Here is a 24,982-nt window from a genome sequence, read left to right on the forward strand (position 1 = left end):
TCTCTCCCGTCTAAAGATACAATTTACCCATATTCATTGTGAATCCCCAATAATTATTTAGTATACTGCGTGGTCACTGAGGGGACAATTTACTATGTTTGGTAAATTGTACCGCTGGGAATGGGGGAATTTTATAAAGCAAAGTTTGAGAAACATTATCTTTGAGAGCAAGATTAGGAGTTTTCCATCGTGTTTTCTTTAGCAGGATTGTTATCTCTGATTCACTGACATTTCCTAATTAAGCTAGTTCTGCAAAGTTTCCCTGCCTCGCCGGGGGAACCGGTTTCATTCCGTAAAACTACCCTGTGGCGCCACCTCTTGGAGCTGCCAGGAAACTTTATACCTGAAGCCACCAAACCCGGCCTCTTGGCGTCTCTGCGGGGGCGGAGGGCGTGCTCTCGATGCACGCATGCGCTGTCGGTGAGCGCAGGCTAGCCAGAAAAGAAAACTACAATTCCCAGAAGGCCATGCAATAGGAAACGTGAACCCAACCGCAAGGCGAACGGGAGGGGGCCAGAGGAAGGGCGACGCGGAAGGCTCGCGAGAGGACGAGGTCGAGGCGGCTGCGCGAAGTGGGCGCAGGGGGCGGAGCGAGCGAAGAGGAAGAGGAGGCGGTGCCGTCCCACAATACCAGGCGGGAGGGCGGGTAGGCGGTTTGTATCCGGGCTGCGAGGTGCTCGGAGCGTCCGCGGACCCCGCTGCCTCTGTCTCTTTAACGCGAGAGGAAGCGATGCGGAGGGGTGGAAAATGGCAGAGCTGCAGATGTTACTAGAGGAGGAGATCCCGTCTGGCAAGAGGGCGCTGATAGAGAGTTACCAGAACCTGACCCGGGTGGCGGACTACTGTGAAAACAACTACATACAGGTGAGGCGCGGGCTGGCCGGGGCCCAGGAGGACCCGCCGCCGCCGCCGCCGCCGCCGGCCGCGCCGCTGACCGGCCCCCCTGGGTGGGGTTGGGGAAGTGGCCGAAGCTCCGCGGCTGCTGAGGCCCCGCGCCCTGGGCTGAGCGCGCGCGAGACGCGGGGCTGGAGGGAGTCGCGCTGCGATACAGGAAGTGGCCGGGGTGGTGGCAGGCGACCGGGGGGAGCGGGAGGGAGACGAGAGGGAGAAAATGGGCGAGGGAGCCGGGCGCCCGCCGCCGGCCCCCCGTCCCCGGCAGCCTGGGCTCGGGCACGGGTCCCGCGGCGCCCGGCGGCCGCCCGACGCCTCTCGGCCGGAGAGACGGTCTCGGCGCGAGGGGAAAGGGCACGGAGCCGGGCGCCGAGAGCAAGAGTGGGGCGTGTGTGTGTGTGTGTGTCGGGGGGGCAGGGTGGGGGCGATTATGTCAGTTCAACCCAGAGGGTGTGCCTTTTTATTTATTTATTTATTTTTAAAAATTGTCATGAGTCACATTACACAGACCTCCCCGAGGAGGGCAGGAAGCGGGTGGGGTGTGCGGGAGGGCGCCGGGAGAGAAAAGTTCCATGCAGAATCCCTGGAATGGAAACTGATGGAATTGTGCTTGCCGGCCGGTTTGCGAGTCTGGACTCCCTACCGGACACACACACACATACACACACACACACACACACACACACACACACACACACACAGCACGCATACACACACAGAGCACATTCACTGATTTCACTACACACACAGTTACCGATTTCACTTAACACACACACACACACACACGCACACACACGCACCCCCCCGCCCCCCATCGATTTCACTTCCGTCCCGAATGGGTCTCTACAGTGGTCACGGCGCCCGGTGGCAGGAGACGCATGTTCTTCACGGCTTAGAAAGTGCCCTGAAATGTCTTACCCACAAGTTTCAGACGCGCTCGTGAATCACTTAAAGTGGACCGGCCCGGTCGCCGGTCGCTGCTTTTCGAAGGGTTCTCTCCACCCTTGCATAGAACGTGAATCCCCTTAAGAGTACCGCTGTGTACTTAGAACCATGTATTTAAAAGCTTCGAGTTCTTGTTTATGACAGATCGTTTTTATGCTGTTGCTCTTTCAAGTCACTAGAAGTGATTTTGTCGTGGTAGTTAGTAGTTACTTAACAGCGCCAGCCGACAGTGTGCCGCAGAAGCAGATGAAGTCAGTCCTTAAAATTGACTTGTACTGAAAATTGACTTGTTAGTGCTAAGGCGTTACCAAAACTTGCTTTGCAAGGTTAAGGTTATTGCGAGTCAGAAGTAAAGTATTTATGGGAATGTCTTCCATGTGATTATCATTTTTAAGAACCAATAGATTCTGTGTTGGCAGCTGCTTTTTCTCATTATTTTTAGAAGGTTTTTTTTTTTCAGAATATTTTGCATATTTCTCAATTTCCATATTAGTAATATTGTATCTCCAGTAGCACTACCATGAATTCCTCTCAGCTCTTCTCAAGTGTTTATGAAATCTGCTCATAAACTTGTTGAATGCTTGTTTTTCCGAATTTTATATTTAGCCTATAATAGGAATTCGGATGTTGATGTTCCCCTCCCCCATTCCCCTTATGCAGAGGATCAAACCCAGGGCCTCACTTGCAAGGCAAATGAAATGCCCTGCTTCTGAGCTACATCGCTGGAGATTTTCATATAGAAATTTGATCGTGTAGTCGATCAGTTATGAAAATCCTGACAATTGAGGTGAATCACAGTTTGCCTTAGTTTTAAAGATTTCCAAGGCGAGAAGACTTAAAGTTAAATTGCCTCAGTTCCAGAAAAATCATTCCTTTATAGATGTCAGCAGATAAGTGCATCATGAAGAGGTGGCTTCTTTTTGTTTTGCATGTTGGGAAATCTGACAAATACATGGTGTGGTAACTATGTGTTGGCAAATGCAAACGTGTTTTAACCTGTCTGTTGATTATTTCTTTTTCAGGTAGTTGGGTGCTGTAAGGCTTTTTTCACCACCCCATTCCACCACCCCTTAATTTTTTTCTCCTTCTGCCACCATCATGACACTTTGAAGCACTTTAAACTTCACTGGTCATAACTCCAATTATGTCATACTCTTTCTCACATTTCTTTCAGACGTGCTAATACTGGATCTTAAGATCAACAGTAGCTCCAATTCTTTAGTTTTTTTGTGTGGTCCTAAATATGATACCAGCAAGATACTCTGATCATATTGGTGTGGTGGGGAAAGTGAAAGATAAAAATCACACAGAACAATGTTTATTTTATTTTATTTTGCCTTTTGGGTCACACCCTGTAATGCTCAGGAGTTACTCCTGGCTCTGCATTTATGATTTATTCCTAATGGTGCTCATGGACCTGATGAGATGCTGGGGATCGAATAGCGTCGGCTGTGTGCAAGGCAAATATCCTACCTGCTGTACTATTGATCTGATCCCACAATGTTTATTTTGATAGCTTTTAAAATTTTGGGTTGTGTGCAGCCTACTAGTTTCTTTTATGAGAGACTTAGATTGGTTCAAGCTCAGACAGATGAAGACTTGTGAAAAAAATTTTTTTTCTTTTTGGGTCACACCTGGTGATGCACAGGGGCCACTCCTGGTTCTGCACTCAGGAATGACTCCTGGCGGTGCTCAGGGGACCATATGGGATGCTGGGAATCGAACCCGGGTCGGCCGGGTGCAGGGCAAACGCCCTACCCGCTGTGCTATTGCTCCAGCCCCGACTTGTGAAAATTGATATAGTACTTGTCCTTATGATGTGCTGTGCTGCTAACTTTGATACTGTGAATAGGAAACAATACTATAATTGCTCATTTGTATGTCTTTAAAGATATTTTTATGATTTCCAAGTTATAATCAATAGCTACTTAAATTTAACATCTTTTCTGACTGGTCAGAACTTTGAGAATAGCTTAAAATTTATTTTATTTTATTTTTGACTTTTTGGGTCGCATCAGGCAATGTTCAGGGTTTACTCCTGGCTCTGCACTCAGGAATCCTAATGACCCTCGGGATGCTGGCGATTGAACTTGGGTCAGCCACATACAAGGCAAATATCCTACCTGCTGTGCTATTTCTCTGGCCCTAAGAATAGTTCTTTTTTTGGGGGGGTGTCACACCTGATGGCGGTTGGGTGTTCAGGGGTTACTCCTAGCTCTACACTCAAGAATTACTCCTGGTGGTGCTTGGGCGTGGCATATGGAATGCTGGGGATTGAATCTTGGTTGACCGTGTGTAAGGCAAACATCCTGCCCACTGTACTATCGCTCAGGCCCCAAATCATTCTTTTTTTCTTTTTAATTAAAATTTTGTTTGTTTTTTTAGGCTGCACCTGGCAGTGCTCAGGGTTTACTCTGGGCTCTGTACTCTGTCACTTCTAGTGGACTAGGGGACCATATGGGGTGCCTTGCCCACTATACTATCTCTGTGGCCCTGCTTTGAGCTTTGAGAATAGTTTATATTTAGGGTGAATAAAGTTACTGTCTGGATGTTTTTTTTATTCTGAAAATTCAACTTTCATTGTTTTCCTGATTTTGAAAGTAATTCGATTGATAGGATCTTCTGCCCTTGAACATTTTATCTGCTTTTTTGGTTCCTGATTACATTAATTATTAAATTATTATTAATAGTAAAATTTCTTGGGGACCAGAGTCCCTTGTCTTGCATGCAGCCAATTGTGTGATTCAGTTCCTAGCATTGCAAATGGTTTCCACGCTGCCATCCCCAGGTTGCCAGGAGCATCACTGAAGACCCCATGTGTCCTAACCCCTCCCTGACCACCCCCAAAAGTAAAAGGAATAAAGAAAAGAAAGAATGAAAGAAAGAGAGGATGTAAAAAAACAAAGTTTCTCAAAAGAGTACTATCTTGAAAACAGGATTCTTGGTTTTGGGTTTGGGGACCACACCCAGGGTGTTCAAGGGCTATTCCTGGCTCTGTGCTCAAGGGTGGATACTGGTGGTGCTTAGGGAGTTATATGTAATATTGTTGCATGCAGGCAAGTGCATTAACCCTTTCAGTATCTCTCCTGGCACCATAACAGTACAGTGTTTTGGGTTGGGAATTTGAGTCAGAACCCACAGTGCATAGGGGCACCTCACAACTTTTTGCTTAGTGGTAGTGCTGAGAGTCAAACTGGAGTCTTGCATGGAAATCATATTCTCCCATTTATCGAGTTATCTCTGGTCCCTAGGAAATATGGGGGGGGTTAAAAATGGATATTTTTTATTAGAGCATTTATATCAGCATTAAAATTTCTTTTCATCTTTTAAGTTTTCTGGTGGGTTATATAAAAACAGTTACTTCTCAGTTTGAACACTTATTCAATCTGACCAGTTCTCTTCAGCATCCATACTGCCTTTGTCGTGGTAACTATTTTGGGAAATAGGAAAGGGAACAGAGTGAAAGGAGTAGAAATTGCTTAAAGATTTCTCAGCATGAAGATTGCTAGATTGGGTTAAGATAGACAAGTTTTCCATACAGCTTAACTATTTTTGTGGTGGGGATATACTTTTTATTACTAAGGGATAGCCATGTAGTGCTGGGGGTTGAGCCAAGATCTCCCCCCCCCCCCCCCTTATACCTGGCTCTTTCCTTAGGGCATATTCCTGGTTTGTTCTGGGCTTACTGCTGATTCTGTGCTCAGAGTTCATTCCTGATTCTCTGCTTTGGCATTACTCCTTAAGTGCTCAAGGAATCACACTTACGAGTTGGGATCAAACCAGGGTCTCCTATGTGAATGGCATCTCCTCTGCTGTACTGTTCAGTGGCTCAACCTAGGACTCTTGCAAGCAAAATTATGCTCTTTCCTTTGAGCCATTTTCTAGGCTCCAGTTTAACTTTTAAATTTTTTTCTTGTTTGTTTGCTTTTGGGTGGGCCACACCTGACTGTGTTCAGAACTTACTCCTGGCTTTGAGCTCAGGGATCACTCTTGGCAGGGCTTGGAGATCATATGGGGTGCCAGGGATCCAACCTGCAATGCAAGTACCTGACTTGTTGCACTGTCTCTCCAACCCCAATTTTAATTAATTTATTTCAGTCACACGCTGAGTCACACCTAGCAGTGCTCAGAGGTTACTCCTGGCTTGCACTCATGAATTACTTCTGGTGTGCTTGGGGAACCATAGAGGATGCTGGGAACTGAACCTGGGTAAGGCAAAGCAAGTGCCTTACCTGCTATGCTATCTCTTCAGCCCCAACTCCTTTTTTTAATTAAAAAAAATTTTTTTTAATTTTTAAGAATTGTCGTGAGATAGTTACAGAATTACAAACGTTCGTGACTACGTTTCAATCATACAGTGATCCAGTACCCATCCCTCCACCAGTGCCCATTCTCCACCACCAGTGTTCCCAGTATCCCTCCCACAACCCCTCCCCCTCACCTCTGTGGCAGGCACATTCTCTCTCTCTCTCTTTCTCTCTCTCTCTCTCTCTCTCTTTTGGGTGTTATGGTTTGCAATATGGGTACTAAGTGGCCATCATGTTCAGTCCATAGTTTACTTTCAGCGCACATCTCTCATCCTGAGTGAGCCCTCCAAGCATCATTTACTTGGTGGTCCCTTCTCTATCTCAGCTGCCTTTTCCCCCAGCTTGTGAAGCCAGCTTCCAAGCCAATGGAGTGATCCTCCTGGCCTTTATCTCAACTATCCTTGGGTGTTAGTCTCCCATTATGTTACTTTATATTCCACAAATGACAGCAGTCATTCTCTCTGTCCCTCTCTGACTCATTTCACTTAGAATGATACTCTCATATCAATCCACTTATATGCTAATTTCATAACTTCATCTTTTCTAATAGCTGCATTGTTTAGATGTACCAGAATTTCTTTTACCAGTCATCTGTTCTTGGACACTCGAGTTTTTTCCAGATTCTGGCTATTGTAAATAATGCTGCAATAAACATATTGTGTAGATATTATTTCTACTGTAATTTTTTGTGTCTCTGGGATATATTCTCTAAATTGGTATTGCTGAGTCAAATGGGAACTCAATTTCAACTCCTTAATTTTTTTTGACTGGAATTCCACCACAAGAAATACATTTGGATCTCAATATGTATAAAATTGACCTTATTCAATTTTGATTTAGTCAAGTAAATATTTTTTTGAAGTATCATATTTACAATGGTGTTAATTAATATTCATGTTATAGGTTATAGGATACAGTGCTACTGCTCCATCCCTATCACCAGTGTGCCAGTGTCCTTCGACTATTCTCCCTATGTCCCTCTCACATCCTCCCAACACAACCCCCTCCACCTACTTTCTCATTTTTGTTGGCAGTATCATAAAATGTATATTCTAAAGTCTGGTAATATAAACAGAATATCAATGAGTTACTTAGTTTAGCTTTGTTTTTCTTCCCAGGACATTAGCTTAGGCTTATTTGATCATTTCTGTGCATGTTTAGTTTTGGGAGGCAATAATTTTTGAGCAGGAACAAGCTCTTTGGGGTAGAAAAAATTTACTATTTCTGATACTGTGCAGTTTAGTCCTATAACCCTTCAGTTGTTACAGTAATTTTATTCATTTTTTTCTGTTTATAGCAGATGAGGAATTTGGTGTTGAGAAATATTAAATATGTAGTCTGAAGTTCTGAATTTCATGAGATAGTACCTAGAAGATAAAAAATCCAGAACCAGAGTGTTTCTAAATTTTTATTTTTTTGTTTTTCGGTCATATTGGTGGTATCTAAGGCTCACTACTGGCTCTGTACTCAGGGATCATTTCTGGTGGTATTTGGGGTCCATCTAAGTTGCAGGGGGTTGAACCTTGCTGTGCAAGGCAAGCTGTAACATTTCTTCAGCCCATGTCCAGAAGTTTTGTTTGCTGTTTTCATGTATTTTGTTGTTTTTATTTACTTCGTTTTGTTTTGTGGGCTACACCTGATGATGCTCAGGGGTTATTTCTGGCTCTGCACTCAGGAATCACTCCTGACCGTGCTAGGGGGACAATGTGGAAGGACTGCAGATTGAACCTGGGTTTGCCACATACAAGGTAAATAAATACCCAACCTGCTGTGTGATCACTCTTTTTAGTAAATACTGAATGGGATACTTACTCTGCAATATAGTGTATAAAAAAGAAGAGTATTGTGGCAGAAAAGGAAAGAGTAATAATAATAATAATAATATAGTGACTATCAAGTATCTGTCATAATCTCTGCTGGCTGGTTATTTGTCTTTAGTCCTTATAAAATCCATTTTTTGCTTTTTGGGTCACACCCAGCAATGCACAGGGGTTACTCCTGGCTCTGCACTCAGGAATTACCCCTGGTGGTGCTCAGGGAACCATATGGGATGCTGGGAATCGAACCCGGGTTGACCGCGTGCAAGGCAAAAGCCCTACCTGCTATGCTATCGCTCCAGCTCCTTATAAAATCCTTTTTATCCTTCCTCGTTTTTGGGTGGGTGAGGGACATACCTGGCTCTTCACTCAGGAAGTTACCGTGGTTTTGTTCTCAGATATTACCTCTCGCAGTGCTTGGGCGACCAAGTAGGATGCCAAAAGTCAAACTTGGGTCTTGTGCAAAAGCTAGAGCCCTACCTGCTGTGCTATTACTCTGGCCCTAATCCTTATAAATCCTTTCTAACATTAAGGGAATTAGAATTCAAAAAAAATCTTTTTTCAGGGGGTTGCTGATTGTTTTGGCCACACCTTAGTTTACTCCTGGCTCTCTGTTCAAGGGACTATATGTAGTGCCAGGGATTGAACCTTGGTTGCTTGTGCAAGTGCCTTAACTAAACTATATCATTGGCCTTCTGAATTATCTTCCTGATCCTGATTAAGTATTTGTTTTATATACATATTTTTACAGTAGTAGTAGTTTTATTTTTGTATTTTGGAGGCCATGCCTGGCGGTGCTCAGGACTTGCTCCTGGATCTGTGCTTGAGACCATTCCTGGCAATGATTCCCACATGTGGTTCCCAGAATAGAACCCTGTTGGATCACATGCAAGACAAGCACCCCACCCACTTTACTCTCTCCAGCCCTAGTTCATTTTTCATAGCAGCTTTTATTTATTTTTTATTTATTGTGTGTGTAGAGACTCTGAGGTTTTCTATGTAGTGTTTCAACTGCAAATATTAATAGTTTGACTTCTTTTTTATTTTGGGGGGGGGTACATGGCGGTGTGCCAAACCTGGCTAGGCTGGGGGCTACTACAATCAAAGCACATGCTTTACCCTTTGTGTTTCTTTTTGGGGGAAGAGAGGGGTTGGGCCACACCTGGTGGGGCTTAGGGCTCATTTCTGGCTCTGCACTCAGGGATTACTCCTGACAGTACTCAGGGGGACTGTATTGAATGCATGGATAGCCATTTGCAAGGCAAGTGCCCTACCTTCTTAAGGGCCCTTTGAACTCTCTGACTCTTGATTTTTTTTTTCCTAGTTTGAATCCCTTATCTTTTTCTTGCTTAATTGCTATGGCTAGAACTTCTGGGCTATTCTTATTTGTTTGTTTGTTTGTTTGTTTGGGGGCCACACTCCTGTGCAGGGCTTACTCCTGGCTCTGCACTCAGAAATCACTCCTGGTAGGGCTCAGACCTGAGATCGAACCTGGGTTGGCCACATGCCAGGCAAGTGCCCTATCCATTCTTTTTTCAGCCCTTGGGATTTTTAAATTTTTAAATTTTTTATTTTTCGCTTTTGGGGTCACACCCAGCGATAAACAGGGGTTACTTCTGGCTCTGCACTCAGGAATTACCCCTGGCGGACTCAGAGGACTAATGGGATGCTGGGAATAGAACCTGGGTCGGCTGTGTGCAAGGCAAATGCCCTACCTGCTGTGCTATCACTCCAGCCCCCCTTGGATTTTTTTTTTAAGGGACATTTAAAGGGTCTGGAGAAATATTACAGGGGTTATGTATTTGTCTGGAGAAATATTACACGGGTTATGTACTTGTCTTGCTTGAGGCCCATTCTGGTTCCATCCTTGACACTGCATATGGTCTTCAAGCACCTACAGGAGTGATCTCTTAAGTGCTAAACTAGGAATAAGTCTTAGCACTGCTGTGAGTAGACCCTCCTCCACTCCTTCCACCACAAACACCCCCCCAAGAAAAGAGGACATTAGGAAGATAAAAGACTTGGTCAATGATAATTACTAGACTTTGGGTGGGGTCCTCAGCGCAGTTCTCCTCAAATACTCAGCATACTGGGTCATATAGTGTAGTGCTTAGACCCAACAGTGTGGTGGTGCTGGAAGCCAACGGCAGCCCCAGTGTTTGTAGACCACCAGGATTATACACAATGGTGCTTAGGGGACCATTCTGTGCTGGGGTTCAGATTTGGTCCCTGTATACACAGAAACATGGAGGGCGTATGCCTGTAACCACAGAGCTATCTCCTCAGTCCACAGATTGTTTTTAAAAGGAAATTGATCACCTGATTTTAACAGCAGACATTAATTTCTCCTAAAGGAGATGGCGTTTCTTTCTTTCTTTCTTTCCTTTCTTTCTTTCTTTCTTTCTTTCTTTCTTTCTTTCTTTCTTTCTTTCTTTCTTTCTTTCTTTCTTTCTTTCTTTCTTTCTTTCTTTCTTCTCACATCTGGCGATGCAAAGGGGTTACTCCTAGCTTTGCACTCAATAATTAGCCCTGGAGGTGCTCTGGGGACCATATGGGATGCTGGGAATCGAACCAGGGTTGACCATGTGCAAGGCAAATGCCCTATGCGGTACTATTTATTGCTCTAGCCCAGCATTTCTTTCTTTCAAGGGAAATAAGTATTATTAGCCTTGGATATGCTAATTGCCTTCATTTACAAAATGAAATTTTCTTATAAGTAGTTGGTAGTCAACTAATGTTTGTGAAAACTTTTTTTTTTTTTCTTTTTGGGTCACACCCAGCGATGCACAGGGTTACTCCTGGCTCTGCACTCAGGAATTACTCCTGGCAGTGCTTAGGGGACCATATGGGATGCTGCGAATCAAACCCAGGTTGGCCGCGTGCAAGGCAGATGCCCTACCTGCTGTACTCTCACTCCAGCCCCGAAGATAGATTCTAATTTTGCAACTATATGATCAGCACTTGTTTGTATAATTGCACTTTGTGACTATTAATACATAGTCACCTATGTATATATCATAATACCATCTCAGGTGTAGCTTAAATGATGAGAAAAATTAATCTTGTTTTAATAATTATTAACATACAAAATACTTGTTATAGAAAATTTCAAACATGCTCAGAAATAGAGAGTAGTATTATGAACTCCCATATGTTTATCACCCACCTTTAATGATCATCAATTCTTGGCCATGCTCCTTCTATACCACTTTTAATTCTTCCTGCCATAATTATAAAGCCCATTTAGACACTTTATTCATAAATATTTTAATATGTATTTCTAATAGATTAAGTCTTGCTAAATCCACCACACAGGGCCAGAGCAATAGTACATATCAGGTAGGGCGTTTGCTAAGCTGGCATCCCGTATGGTCCTCCATGCACTGCCAGAAGTAATTTCTGAGCGCAGAGCCCAGAGTATTCCCTGAGCATTGCTGGATGTAGCCCCAAAACAAACAAATAGAAGTCCATCATACAACTTCTTTATGTGGGAGGAGGAATGATAATGTTACTTGTGATCTGAAGGAGTAAAGTTTTAGGCATATTTGAAAAAATTTTGTTAGTTACTTCTGCTATAGATTGATTAGTATATATATATTTGCTTCTTAATGGGTCTTTTTTGTTGCTGTTGAGGTGCAGTTCCTAAAAAGCCGACCATTAAAAATTTACAATTCCATGGTGTTTATTATATTCACAATGACTGCAATCCTCACCTTGATGGAATTGTAAAATGTTACCATCGCCTCTCAAAAAAATTTCTACCTGGGGTGGGAGCAATAGTACAGCAGCATGGTGCTTGCCAGGCATATGGCCCACTTGAGTTCAATCCTCAGCACCCCATAGTGGTCCCCAGAACCCACCAAGAGTGATCCCTGAGCATAGAGACAGGAGTAAGCCCAGAACACTGGCTAATGTCGCCCAAAATAAAAATAAATGAATAAATAAAGAAGAATTCTTTGAGAGTTCTATCCATTGAGCTGTTCCGTTGCTATATCTACATATACTTTCTATTAATTTATTCTCTGGTGTTATATAAATGGAATTACACAGTGTTATAGCTCTTTATGTCTTGATTTTTATCACATATGAAACTTTTTCAGGTTCAGTCACTTTATAGGCATTCATTATATTATTATGATCCTTCATTCTTTTTTATGGTGGAGTAGTGTTCTATCATATGTATACATCTGTTTTTGTGGATATGCTGAAAGGTGATAATATATTTTCAAAACACATTTTTATTGGATTACTATAAGATACACTCATCTTTTATTTATTCACTCATCTATTTCATCTATTGATGAACTTTTGGAGTCTTTCTAAAAGTCTATCAGTAGATAAGTGGACTTTTTGGTTGTAGTGAGTAGTACTGCTATGACTATTCTCTTGTGGTATTTGAGTGCTTATTTTCAGTTCCTTTGCTTATGTACCTAGGAGTGGCTTGTGATGGTATTTTGTTGTGAAATATATAATTAAGTTTGCACTTAGATATAGCTCAAGTGGTACTTTGAAAATAGGAATATGATCATATCGCTCTCTTACTAAATTCTTTAGTGATTCTTATGGCTCCCAAACAAAAACAAAGACTTCTTAGTTTGGAGGGTAGGTTGAGCCGCACCTGATGGTGACTCAGGGATCAATCCTGATGGTGCCTTGGGGGTCATGTGGTGCTGGGATTTGAACAGGGGCTGACTGCATGCATGGGAAGTGCCTTCTCCTTCCCTGTACTATCTCTCCAGCCCCCCAAGACTTACAATAAAAATTACAACGTAGTAATAACAGGAAATAAAAATACAGGGAAAAGTGAATTAAATGGGGTGACAAAATATGGAAAGTTGAGACTGGAAAAATTGATTTCTTTAGGGAACATTGAAAGTGTTCTATTTGTTGGTGATATTTGAGCTGAGACCTGGAAGATGATAGGGCATCTTTTGCACGTGAATCTAAGTAAAAGAAGGGCAAAGGCTTTGATGGAGGAAAAATTTTTAAAAGCATTGTTCCTGTCCTGTATTTACTGAGAGGGAGACTGGCAGGAGAGAGGTCAAAGAAATGATCAGGGTCAGGTTACTTAGGGCCTTGGGAAAAGTTTGGAGTTTATATGTTTGTGTAGCTGGGGGTAGAGGGGAGGAGGGAAGCAGTTTATCATTAGAATGACAAAGAATTTATCTGCTTCTGGCTAGAAAATAATACTGAATGGAAGGCAAGAAAGAACAGAGTCAGCAGAAAGGGCTTTTAGTTTAGTCAGGAAATGACACTTTTGTACTAAAGAGTGAGGAATTGAAAGGAGAGTTTTTTTAACTTTTTTAAAAAATTGATTGAAGTTATTTATTTACAGTTTTTTTTTAATTTTTAAAAAATTTTATTGAATCACTGTGAGATAGTTACAGGCTTTCATGTTTGTGTTACAATCACACAGTGATCAAACACCCATCCCTCCACCAGTGCACATTCCCCACCACCAATATTCCCAGTATACCCCCCTTTTTCCACCCTCCCCTGCCTCCATGGCAGACAATATTCCCCATACTCTCTCTCTGCTTTTGGGCTTGCATTATGGCTTGCAACACATATACTGAGAGGTCATCATGTTTGGTCTGTTCTCTACTTTCGGCACATGTCTCCCATCCGGACTGATTCTTCCAGCCATCATTTTCTTAGTGATCCCTTCTCTATTCCATCTGCCTTCTCCCCTCTGCTCACGAAGCAGGCTTCCAGCTATGGGGCAGTCCTCCGGGCCCTTGTATCTACCTATCTTCGGGTGTCAGCCTCATGTGATGTTATTCTGTACTCCACGAATGAGTGTCCCTCTCTTTCTGACTCATTTCACTTAGCTTTAGCTTTTTGGGTCACACCTGGCGATGAGCAGGAGTTACTTCTGGCTCTGCACTCAGCCGGTGCTCAAGGTACCATATAGGATGCTGGGAATCAAACGCGGGTTGGCCGTGTGCAAGGCAAATGTCTACCCGCTGTGCTATTATATCTCCAGACCCTTACAATATTGTTAAAGGTGGTTTCCCATGCACATAATTCCAATACCACACCTAGCGGAGAGGTAGTTTTACATGTAATTTTTGGAGGGCTATACCATACACAGCCCAGGATTGAACCCAGGTGTCCTCATGTATTGCAGCCTGTTGAACTATTTCTCTGGGACAGAGGTTTGGTATATTTATTTTGGGGGTCGGGGAGCAGGGCATGGGGCAAGGGTTCTCCTAAGAGGTGTTCTGGAGGCCAAGGTGACCTCTTAGGGATTTTTGGCCAGCTGGATTGGGAGTTGAAGCTACTGCCATGGAAGCGGTGCTGCTCATGCCTTGTAGTTTTGGGGATTACCCAGGTGGTAATGTTCAGAGTTCTTTGGGACTGTACCTAGTGATGTTTGGCGGACCAGTTGATGCAGGGAATTAAACATCGAGTATTGGCTGCCTGTACTATCGTTCCCTGAGTTTTGATTTTTAATTTTTCTGTGTTTGGGGCTACAACAGAATGTTCAGGCGCTATTCCTGCTTTGTGCATGCGAATGATTCCTGGCCGTACTTGGGGAGGTGGGGGGAAACCATATGTGGTGCTCAGGATTTGAACCAGGCTTATGGCTGCTGTGGTCATATGCAAGGCGAATGCTTATCTCCTGTACCATTTCTTTGAGGGTTTTGAAGCACAGCTGAGCAAGGTTTAGTATGGATTGGTTGTGGGGTATAAGGGAAAGAGAAACCTAGTAAGAACTTTTCAATTAATTTTTTAATGGTTATCTTATTTAATCTTTATTTTTTTGAGTCACCACAGTTACAAAGCTGTTCACGATTGGTTTTACAGTCATACAGTGCTCTAACACCCATCCCACCACCAGTGTCTTATTTCCTGCCACCAATGAACCCAGTTTAATTTTTTTATCCTAAGCTTGTTAATGGATTGTAGTGGAAAGGAAGATAACAACAATATTGTGGAAAACATGTTTTACATGAGATTACTATTAGAAAACCAGATAGGCTAGAGAGACATTTTGGAATTCAGGAAAGAGAGTTGAATATCAGCATTTAGGAGTCATCATAGAATGTATCTCTGTCTAATAGAAATATAATACGAACCACATATGTAATTTAAATAAAATTCTAGGGGCCGGGGATTTGGCTTCTGTGGTAGAGTGTGCACCTTGCATATTTAAGGCCCTGTGTTATGTCCTTAGCTCTGCTGGATATGGCTCCCAATTATAATAAAAGACAAAATATTTTTGAACTGCGACATTAAAAATGTATAAATAGACAACAGGGCATAAATGCATAAAGAAGCAGATAGAAACAGTTGGTATTAAGGTATATATATATATATATATATGTACCTTAATGCCCAACCCTGGTTTGATCCCCAGTGCCTTTTGCAAAAGAAACAGCTTGAAATCATTCTTAATATTTTTATTTATTCTAGTTCAAATATAATTTCAATAAGAAATCAACATAATTGAAAATTATGTGTATTTATTTCTTGGTACCATCTTGGAATCTGATGTGTACTTTATGCTTACAGCTTATTCTAGTTGGTGAAAACTGGTAGGATTAGTGAGTGGGAAGTCCTGTGATAGCGAAAGATAGAATTAAGGCCCTAGATTAAGTAAACTTCATAGATGGAGCTAGATGTTAAGATTTGGTATGATTATGTTTTGGTTTGGTTTGGTTTTGGGTCACTGCTCAGGGATTACCTTGCTCTGCACTGGGAATTATTTTTGGCACTGCTTTCAGGACCATACGGGATGCCATAGACTGAACTTGCAAGGAACAATAGATTTTGGGAAATGGTTTAATTACTAGGGGTGGCTTTGAAAGATATTTTGCTTGTGATATAGAAAAAATGGAGGAGAATTAATGTGACAGAAAGGCAAGATCTTGGACGAGTTGATGTTACTAAGAGTAAGAGCACACAGGTCTGGAGACATAGTTCAGGGGTTTCATTTGCCTTGCATGTGACTGGACCTCAGTTTGGTCGCTAAGGCACTTGTCTTGTGTGTGGCTGACTGCTGACCCTATTGATAACTAATACTGTCTGTTCTCCTTGAGCACTGCCAAGAATGACCCCTTAAGCACAGAAATGGGAGAGCTCCTGAGCACCACTCGGTGTGGCCCACAGGGTGTCCCCCCCTCCTCCCCAGTTAATAAGAACAGTTGTGAAGGGGCTGGAGTGATAGTACAGTGAGTACGGTGCTGTTTTACATATGTCTGACCCAGATTTGATCCCCAACACCACATATGGTTCCCTGAGCACTGCCATGAGTGATCCTGAGCACCAGCAGGTATGGCCCCCAAATAAACACGAAACAAAATAAGAACAGCTGTGGATTAGTGAGGTAGATGATGGAGTCCTTAGTGAAGGAGGGTGAAAAGAGTGGTGGTGGATCACAGCAATAATGAGGTTAGAGACCTCAGTTATTTGGTCAGTTTATGTACTGTTAAATGTACTCAGAGACTTCTCTATCTTTTTATGGTTTTCAGTAGTTTAATTTTAGGGACTTCCATCCCTACTATTCTCATGTTTTTCATTATGGTTCTTTCTGAGTAAATTCTTCAATTTCTTCTCAAAGTCTGATTTAGAGCTGCAGTGATAGTGCAGCAGATTAGGCTGCTTGCCCTTTATGCAGGTGACCCAGGTTCAGGCCCTAGCACTGCTTATGATCTCCTGAGCTCTGCTAGAAATCCCTGACACAGAGCCAAGAGTAAGTCCTGAACACAACCGAGAGCTCCCCCATCCACCATAAGAGTCTGATTTACTTACACTTACTCCTTTTATTTACTTACTAAATGTTAGCATTTATTGTAATTAAGAGTTTATGACATTAAATATTTGTGCAGGAAATAAGTTAATTCCAATTAAGAATTTCTCTTAAGTGTACTTAAAAGTTTTTTTCAACTCCTACTAAAGAGAGAAAATATAGGATGAGGATATGTGAAAAATTGAAAAAAAATCTTTCGTGGTGAGTGTTTGAATACATGACATTACATTAAAATTTGTTGAATGGAGATGAATGCCAGGGAAATAGCTCAGAGGTTAGGAATTCATTTGTTCATTCCTTAGCACATAAAGGTGCCCTGAGCATCACCTGTAAAAATCGCTCTAAACACCACACCAGGAGTGGCCCTGAGCACTGCTGGGTGTGGCCCAGAAACCAAAAAAAATAAGTCAGTTGGAAAATGTTTGTTCACTGAGTTAAGTAGATCTTTCGGATGTTTGCACATTTCATTGTTTTATATGGAAAAAATGCATTTATCAACATCACACAGATTTTAATGCAAAGGTCTTTAATCTTTGAAAAGTTTCCAAGCTTGTTTTGATGGGCATTTTATCTTCATTGCCGATTATGTTATTTGAGATGATAGGCTGTCATTCTTAGGAACATACCTGTCAAATACCAAATCGAACTGGTTTGTCAGTTGCTTTTCTTCTCCCCACTTTATTCAAACACCGTGGTTTACAAAGTTGTTCATGATGATTTGTTAGAGGCATTCAATATTCCATCCCCAGTCCCACTACCACTGTCACTGGGATCCCCTCCACCACTGTCTCCATTTTCCCAGTCACTCCTTAAGACTTTCCCCTAGCAGGCGCACAGTAATTTATTTTATATTGCTTGTTACCACTAAATGATTAATGGAATATTTTTTAAAAATTAATTAAAAGAAAATTTGCGAATATTGTTGTATCTCACCATTTGGATATTAAGCCCTTGCTGAGAGTTTACTAAGCTGTTGTTGCTAGTTAAGTCTTCTGTGTTAATGTTTTTGTTAGTTGAAATTAGTTGGCGTCTTCTTTACATTCCCTTACAGTCTGGCGTGCTGCTAATCTGATGTTAGGATTGTAGAGTTTGGAGATGTTGTGCTCCAGAAAGTCTGGAATATTTAACTGGCAATTGATCTTTTTTGAGATTTAATTATGAATCTGGAACAAGGCCAGTAGATGAGCTTATAAGGTGCAGAGGTGGGATGTGAGAGTGACTGCCCTGGCTTCAGGAAGTAAGGGGGGGGGTGAGGTTGACTACTCCAACTCCAAGAAGGTCTGGATTTTTTTCAGTCAAAAAAACCCTGGTGTACCTGAGATTTTCAGCTTTGTCGGTTGATTTTTGAAATAACAAATTTATTTTGAAGTTCTGTAGTAAAGTGCTTTATTCAGCTTACAGTTAAATTGCACAAGTGCTTTTATTTTCTGATGACAACTCTATTTTCTATTTTGTCACAGGATATTAATATATCTTTTTCTTCATCAAGAACATTTTTAAATGATGTTGTAAAAAAAAATTTATTCTTTTGTGTGAGTGGTTGTCCAAAAGAACACAATGATAGTACAATTGGAAATACTGACTTTGCAGGAAATGGTTTGGGCCACACCCAGTGGCACTCAGTGATCACTCCTGGTCGGGCTCAGGGGACCACGTATGGTGTTGGGGATTGAACCTGGGTCAGCCTCATGGAAAGCTATTCTTCCCACTGTACTATCTCTACAGGGCCTGGTCTGTCTGTGTCTCTGTGTAGTCCCGATCCCCCTCCCTCCCTCCCTCCCTCCCTCTCTCTCTCCTTTCCTCCCTTCTTCCCTTTCCATAGAAGGGTTTTTTGCTCATTTTGTTTTTGGAACCAGGTGCTTAGGAATCACTCCTGGTGGGCTTGAGGGACCATAAGGGGTGCTGGGGATTGAACCTTGGTTGGTTGTGTACAAGGCAAATACCCTATTCTCCCCTCATGACAGAAGTTTAAGCACTGGGATGATATTATCATTTTTACTTTTTTTTAAAGGTTATGAATAGAGTGAAAAGCAGATTGGAAGGAGGCTGTAATACAGATTGGAAGGAGATCAAGAGATTGGGGGGAGGTTATTCTAGAGGTACTGGTGGCAAGTGGTGGTAAATTACCTAAAATTTCTTGTGTCTGGATCATTGTTGTAGGCCTTTGCTAACCTTTTTTTTTTTTTTCTAAAGAAAAATATTTGAGGCTATTAGATATGTTAGAAGTATTCAACAAGTAGGTTTTTTGTTTGTTTGTTCTGCTCTTTGGGTCACACCTGGTGATGCACAGGGGCTACTCCTGGCTCTGCACTCAGGAATCACCCCTGGCAGTGCTCAGGGGACCATATGGGACGCCGGGAACCGAACTCGGATCGGCCGTGTGCAAGGCAAACGCCCTCCCCGCTGTGCTATTGCTCCAACCCCTCTACAAGTAGTTTTTAAGTGCCTAATCTTTGAAAGACTTAAGACTATGTGCATTTATCTGGTGTTGTGATATAAAACACATACATTTCATATGTAATTTATTTACTTACTTGATTTTTGGGCCATACCTGGCAATGCTCCAGGGTTACTCTTTTTTTTTTTTTTGACTGGAGCAGTAGCACAGCGGGTAGGGATGACAGTGCTCCAGTGCTAATTTTTTTTTTCTATTTTTGGGTCACACCTGGCTCTGCACAGGGGTTACTCCTGGCTCTGCACTCAGGAATTATCCCTGGCGGTGCTCAGGGGACCATGGGATGCTGGGAATCGAACCTGGGTCAGCAGCGTGCAAGGCAAATGCCCTACCCGCTGTGCTATCACTCCAGCCCCCTCCAGTGCTAAATTTAAAAAAAATTTATTTTATTTATTTATTTATTTTAAATTTTATTTTATTTTTAAATTCTTTTATTAATTCACCATGTGGAAAGTTACAAAGCGTTCAGGTTAAAGTCTCAATTATACAATGCTCAAACACCCATCCCTTCACCAGTGCACCTATTCCACCACCACCAAGAATCACAATATACCTCCCCCCTTCTCCCCACCTCCCCAGCCCCCCACCCCGCATGTGTAACTGGTAAATTTCACTTTACTTTCTTTTTTTTTTAATACATTTTTATTATATCACCATGTGGAAAGATACACAGTTTTCAGGTTTATGTCTCAGTTATACAATATTCAAACACCATCCCTTCACCAGTGCCCATATTCCACCACCAGAATCCCCTGTGTACCCCCGCCCCCTCCCCCCACTATGTAACTGATGAGTTTCACTTCATTTTCTCTTTACCTTGATTACGTTCCATATTGCAAAATAAAACTCACCATTGTTGTTGGAGTTTCCCCCCAAGAAAGACAGCCTTACTAAGGAAGCATTTGATAATTGGTTTTCCGTTAAAAGATTGTATGTTTTCAGTTTTTAGAAAAGGTCGCGTGGCCTTGCTAGCGGCCACGTGGTTCGGATGTGTTCTAGTCCCGCAACCCGGAGCTGCGTTAGTTGCTGCTCCGGCCGCGTTGCTCACCAGACAGCCTGGCCTCTTCTCTGTTCAATGTGGCAAGATGGTGCCGAGGGTGGGTCGAGGGCGGGACTTCCGGCGGCCAGGGCCATTTGGAGTTTGGGCTGGCACTGCCCCACTCCAGTGCCCCCCCCCCCCAGGCTCGGATGTGTTTCAGCCCTGCAACCCGGAGCCGTGTTAGTTGCTGCTCAGTGTCGCCAGGGCTCCATTTGGAGAAGGCGTCCCAGCTGTACCTCCTCCGTCTGGATCCCTGGTGTTGTTGGCCCGGATTCCGGTCCGGAGCATTTCTCCGGCCCCGTTGCTCACCAGACAGCCTGGCCTCTTCTCTGTTCAATGTGGCAAGATGGCGCTAAATTTTTAAAAATTTTAATGAATCACTGTGAGATACAGTTACAGACTTACAAACTTGGCATGATTATGTTTCGGTCATACAATGTTGGAGTACCCATCCCCCCACCCATGCCAATTCTCCACCACCAGTGTTTCCAGTATCCCTCCGGGCCCCCTTCCAACCACCTCCACCCCCCACCCCCCACGCACCCTCCACGGCAGGCACATTACCAGGGTTACTCTTGGCCCACAGGAGTCTCTCCTAGCAGTGCTGGGGAACCAAATGGGGTGCTGGGGGTTGAACCCAGGCCAGCTGCTTGCAAGGCAGGTGCCCTACCCATTGAATGATCTCTCCAGCCTGTTACATGCATTTAGTTGTGTGAAAGTCATTGACTCTAGAAGATTATAAAACCTTAAATTTGGACCCGAAACATAGGGTTAAGGCACTTACCTCCACAGCTGATTGGGGTTTGATCCCTGGAGCCTCTTATAGTCCCTGTATCACTGTTAGAAGCGACTCCTGAGCACAGAGCCAGAAATAAGCCATAAGCACCACCAGTTGTTGCTCCCCTTCCCCCCAGAAAAGGAAAAATATGCTCAATTTAAGGAAACGAAACTGGACTCTTAGTTCTTATTTAAATGAGATGTTCTGTATAGAAGGAAAATTTTTTTGAAGGAGTTTTAATTTTAGTTTTGGCAGAGAGTAGAATTTTGCTTTTGCAGAGAAAAAAATGTCAAGCAACATTGCTTTTTAAAAAGTATGTTGAATAATCAATACATTCTGTAAAGATTAAAATGCTACAGTTGTATTAAAATCAAAACTTAAAATTCTCCTTTCCTTCCTGTATTATTACTCATTCTCTTCCAGAAACTGACCTCTTTTTGGTACCCTTTCACTTTATACACAAAGAATGAAATGGTTTAAGAACTCTTTAAATTCATGATTCAGTTAAGGGGGCTGGAAAGATAGTAGAGTGGGTAATGCTCTTGTCTTGAGTGTGACCAACCTTTGGGCCAGAAAGAGTTCTGTGGTTAGGGGGCTTGCCTTGCATGCGGCCAACTGGGTTCTATCCCCAGCACCCCATATGATTCCCTGAGCCTACTAGGAATGATTCCTGAGTACAGAGCCAGGGATAATTTACCCCTAAGCATTGGGGGTATCCCCAAACAACAACAAAAACAAAACTCAAAAAGAACCTCATAGACCCAGGTTCAGTCTCCAGTGCCCCTTCTGGTCCCTGGATTCCTGTCAGGAGTGATCTCTGAGCACCACTGGATGTAATCCCAAAACAGAGTAAGTTATAACCCAGTTATGACAGTCTTCATGAGAAGCTAACCCTAAAATTCCCAGTACTCCAGTGTTACTGAATTATTTCTCAGAGCTGCTTTAAAAAAAATAAATTCTCAGGGCTGCAAAGATAATACAACAGATAAGGCACTTGCCTTGCAGATGACTGACCTGGGTTCAATCCCTGGCACTCCATATAGTGCTCTGAGCTCCTCTAGAAGTGGTCCGTGAATGCAGAGCCAGGAATAAGCCCTGATCACTATCAGGTATGGCCCAGAATCTAAAAACAACCTTCCCTTTCTTTTTGCTCATGTTATTTTGCAGTGGCTGCAAGTTCCTTCCATACACACATGGCTGTGTAGCCTGTGCAGTTTTAGCTGTTATTCTTGCTTACCAGGGGTCACAGATCTTGTTGTAGTGCTTGTACACTTGGCTGTGATACTCATTTATCTGTGCTTGCCAGGGCATTGAGCTACGCAAGTTGTGATTGTGCTTGCAGGAGGTTACAGCATTGAGACACATGTACTCATCAGAAATTGTGTTTTCTGTCAATGGTTCTTCTCTGTCTTTCTAATTGGTTGTCAGGAGTTGCATCCCCTTTTTGGGGATGCAACAGTCAAACACACCTGACTGTAGCATAGGTGAAAATTGCTTGTGGTGCTGAGGATTGCAGACAGGACTGCCAGGATTGCTGTTGGCCTGTGGAAACACAGGGGGTTTGGATGTATGACCATAAGCTTTCTAGACAGGCACTTTAAGCCACTGTGTCGACCTAAAAGTTCCTTTTAATGGGGAAGGGGTGGTTTGCGTCACATTTGGCTGTACTCCGAGGTGATTCCTGGTGGTGCTTGGGGACCATACTCAGTACCAGGAATTGAACTGGGGTGGGCCACATGTTTTACAAGCACCTTATCCCCATCTCTCCTGTTCCTCAAAAGTTTCTTGTGATTGGGGGTACAGCTTAGTATTAGAGTGATACTATTGTACCCTCCCCAGGCCCCCCAAAAGGGATTGGTCTCAAACTACATCTAAGTCACAATTATTTTAAAAATATTTGTAAAAAAGATTCTGTAAAAAACATGCCAGCCACAATTTGTATGTAATACAGATGATGACAGAGCTTGAGGAGAAATTTACACTCACCTAGCACTGTATAACTGTATCCAGTTGCACAGAGCCAGAGGCCTTGGAGTTCCTTTTTTCTCCTTTGCCCCACTTCTGCCTACACAGCCCCCTAACAGTTAAGCCTTATTCCTATTTTCCAACCCACTGCTCTGCCAATCAGTTCAATTGTGGGGGAGTAAAAGCAGGAAAGTGTTGGAACCAACTGTGTACTAACGACTGAAAAAAAGGTCTATAGATTCACTTCTGTGACTGCAAATTACCTTCTGTAGGCGGATTAGCTTTATGCTCGATGAGAATGAACTAACTGCACATAACCAAGTTATGTTGTGAGTTCTCCCTCTCGCTAGCCACCTTTATCTCCTTTACCTTATCTTACTAATTCTTATTTTTCTTAAATATTTCTTCTTTATCAGTTTTAACTAAGATATCTCAGTTCAAATATTTTTCTTTACATTTGATAAATACAACTGCCCTCCAATTGGTTACCCTGTGTCCAAGGAAAAGAGAGGTTGGGAGGAGAGGGATAAGAGGTATTATAGAAATGGGATGTATTTAAGGCACGTTTGAGAGAAATGCAAGTAATTCGTGTCATCTGTAAGGTGGGGTGGGTGGAGGAGATGGTCTTAGTCAAAAATATACCTGAACTATAATAATTTCCCAAATTAAAAATCAAAGAAACCATGTTATTTTAATTTTTTTATTAAATCATCATGGCATGCATAGTTACAGTTGTTCATGATTGGGTTTCATACAATGTTCTAACACCCTTCCCTTCACCAGTGTGCATTTCCTACCACCAATGTCCCCAGTTTCCCTCCTCCTGTCACCCCCACCCCATGCAGGCATTTCTCTCTCCTCTCCTCTTCTCTCTCTCTCTCTCTCTCTCTCTCTCTCTCTCTCTCTCTCTCTCTCTCTCTCTCTCACTCACTCTCTCTCACAAACACACACATACATGTACTCTCTCTCTCACATTCTCTTTCTCACTCCTGCTCTTGTTTTCTTTCCTTTAGAAACCATGTTTTAAATTTGATATTGGTAAGATAAAATTCTGCTTTTTCTATGACCTAAAATAGATTTTTTTATGACCTAAAATTTATTTTGTTTCTTTGTTTTTTGCCTTATTAACATGAAATTTTTTAGATATTCTTGAATAAATGGGTAAGTGCAGAAGAAAGTAGTTTTAGATATAAATCACTCCTGTATGGATTAAGTATCTTAAATTGGGGTTTGCCTGTACTTATGGATTTATTAGTGTCTATTCATATTTTGTAAACTATAGAGTCACTTATCTCCAATTTAGTATTGCATTTTTATCACCCATCTTTACTACTTGTTTTTCTCAAGTCATTTAAGGGTGGCACTGATCATGACTGTATAAACTGCCACCCTAAAAGGTTTATAAAGTGATGGTATTATGTTTCTTAAATAACTTCTTAGCAGAGCTGTATTTATATGGCTATGAATTTAGATAATAAGAATGACATAATTTCAAAGAGTGTGAAATGCTTGATTTTTGTTTGTTTCACTTACAGAACCACTACACAGAGCATTAGCTGTTTCATGTTCTGAGGAATATAGGGAAAGGGCTCAAAGGGTTTTGCATGTGGGAACCCTGGGTTTAATATCACATAATCTCCCATGCACAGCTTGGAGTGACCCCCAAGCATAGTTGGATGTGACCCAAAAATAAAACAAAAAGGTTCTCGGCTATTCTGAGAAAGTCAACTTTCTCAGTATTTTCTGTTTTTCCCTTTCTTAAAATTCATGTATCCACAAATTAGTTAACAGTGATTTGTAATGGTTCATCTTAGGTTAAATTCTTTGTTCACTGTTAAAATGATAGTGGACCAGTAGAAGCAAGTGTGACATAGTGGCAGCCATGGCCTCTTTTCCTTCCCAGCAGTGCTTCTTGCAGCAGGTTATTTTGCTTCACCAAATTTATTTTTCCTTATTTATTAATCTGAGTTGGGAATATTTAACATAAATCAGACTTTCCTATGTGTGGTACAGGTTACATATTATTCCAG

At 42.4% G+C, this 24,982-nt stretch overlaps 1 protein-coding gene across 8 annotated transcripts in view; it reads left to right on the forward strand.

Moving 5' to 3' along the window:
* The first annotated feature begins 616 nt into the window (after nucleotides 1–616).
* ABI1 (abl interactor 1) overlaps nucleotides 617–24,982 on the forward strand; it is a 96,512-nt gene continuing 72,146 nt past the window's right edge. For 5 of the 8 annotated variants that reach the window (XM_055147454.1, XM_055147452.1, XM_055147455.1 and 2 more), the window contains exon 1: nucleotides 621–864. In XM_055147454.1, the coding sequence (XP_055003429.1) occupies nucleotides 748–864 (117 nt within the window). In that variant the 5' untranslated portion in view covers nucleotides 621–747. Of the gene's footprint in view, nucleotides 865–24,982 lie in introns of all 8 variants that reach the window. The other 3 variants (XM_004605363.3, XM_004605370.2, XM_004605365.3) reach the window with 2 other exon arrangements.

Source organism: Sorex araneus, chromosome 9 (genome assembly GCF_027595985.1).
Source record: "Sorex araneus isolate mSorAra2 chromosome 9, mSorAra2.pri, whole genome shotgun sequence".
Taxonomy (NCBI): domain Eukaryota; kingdom Metazoa; phylum Chordata; class Mammalia; order Eulipotyphla; family Soricidae; genus Sorex; species Sorex araneus.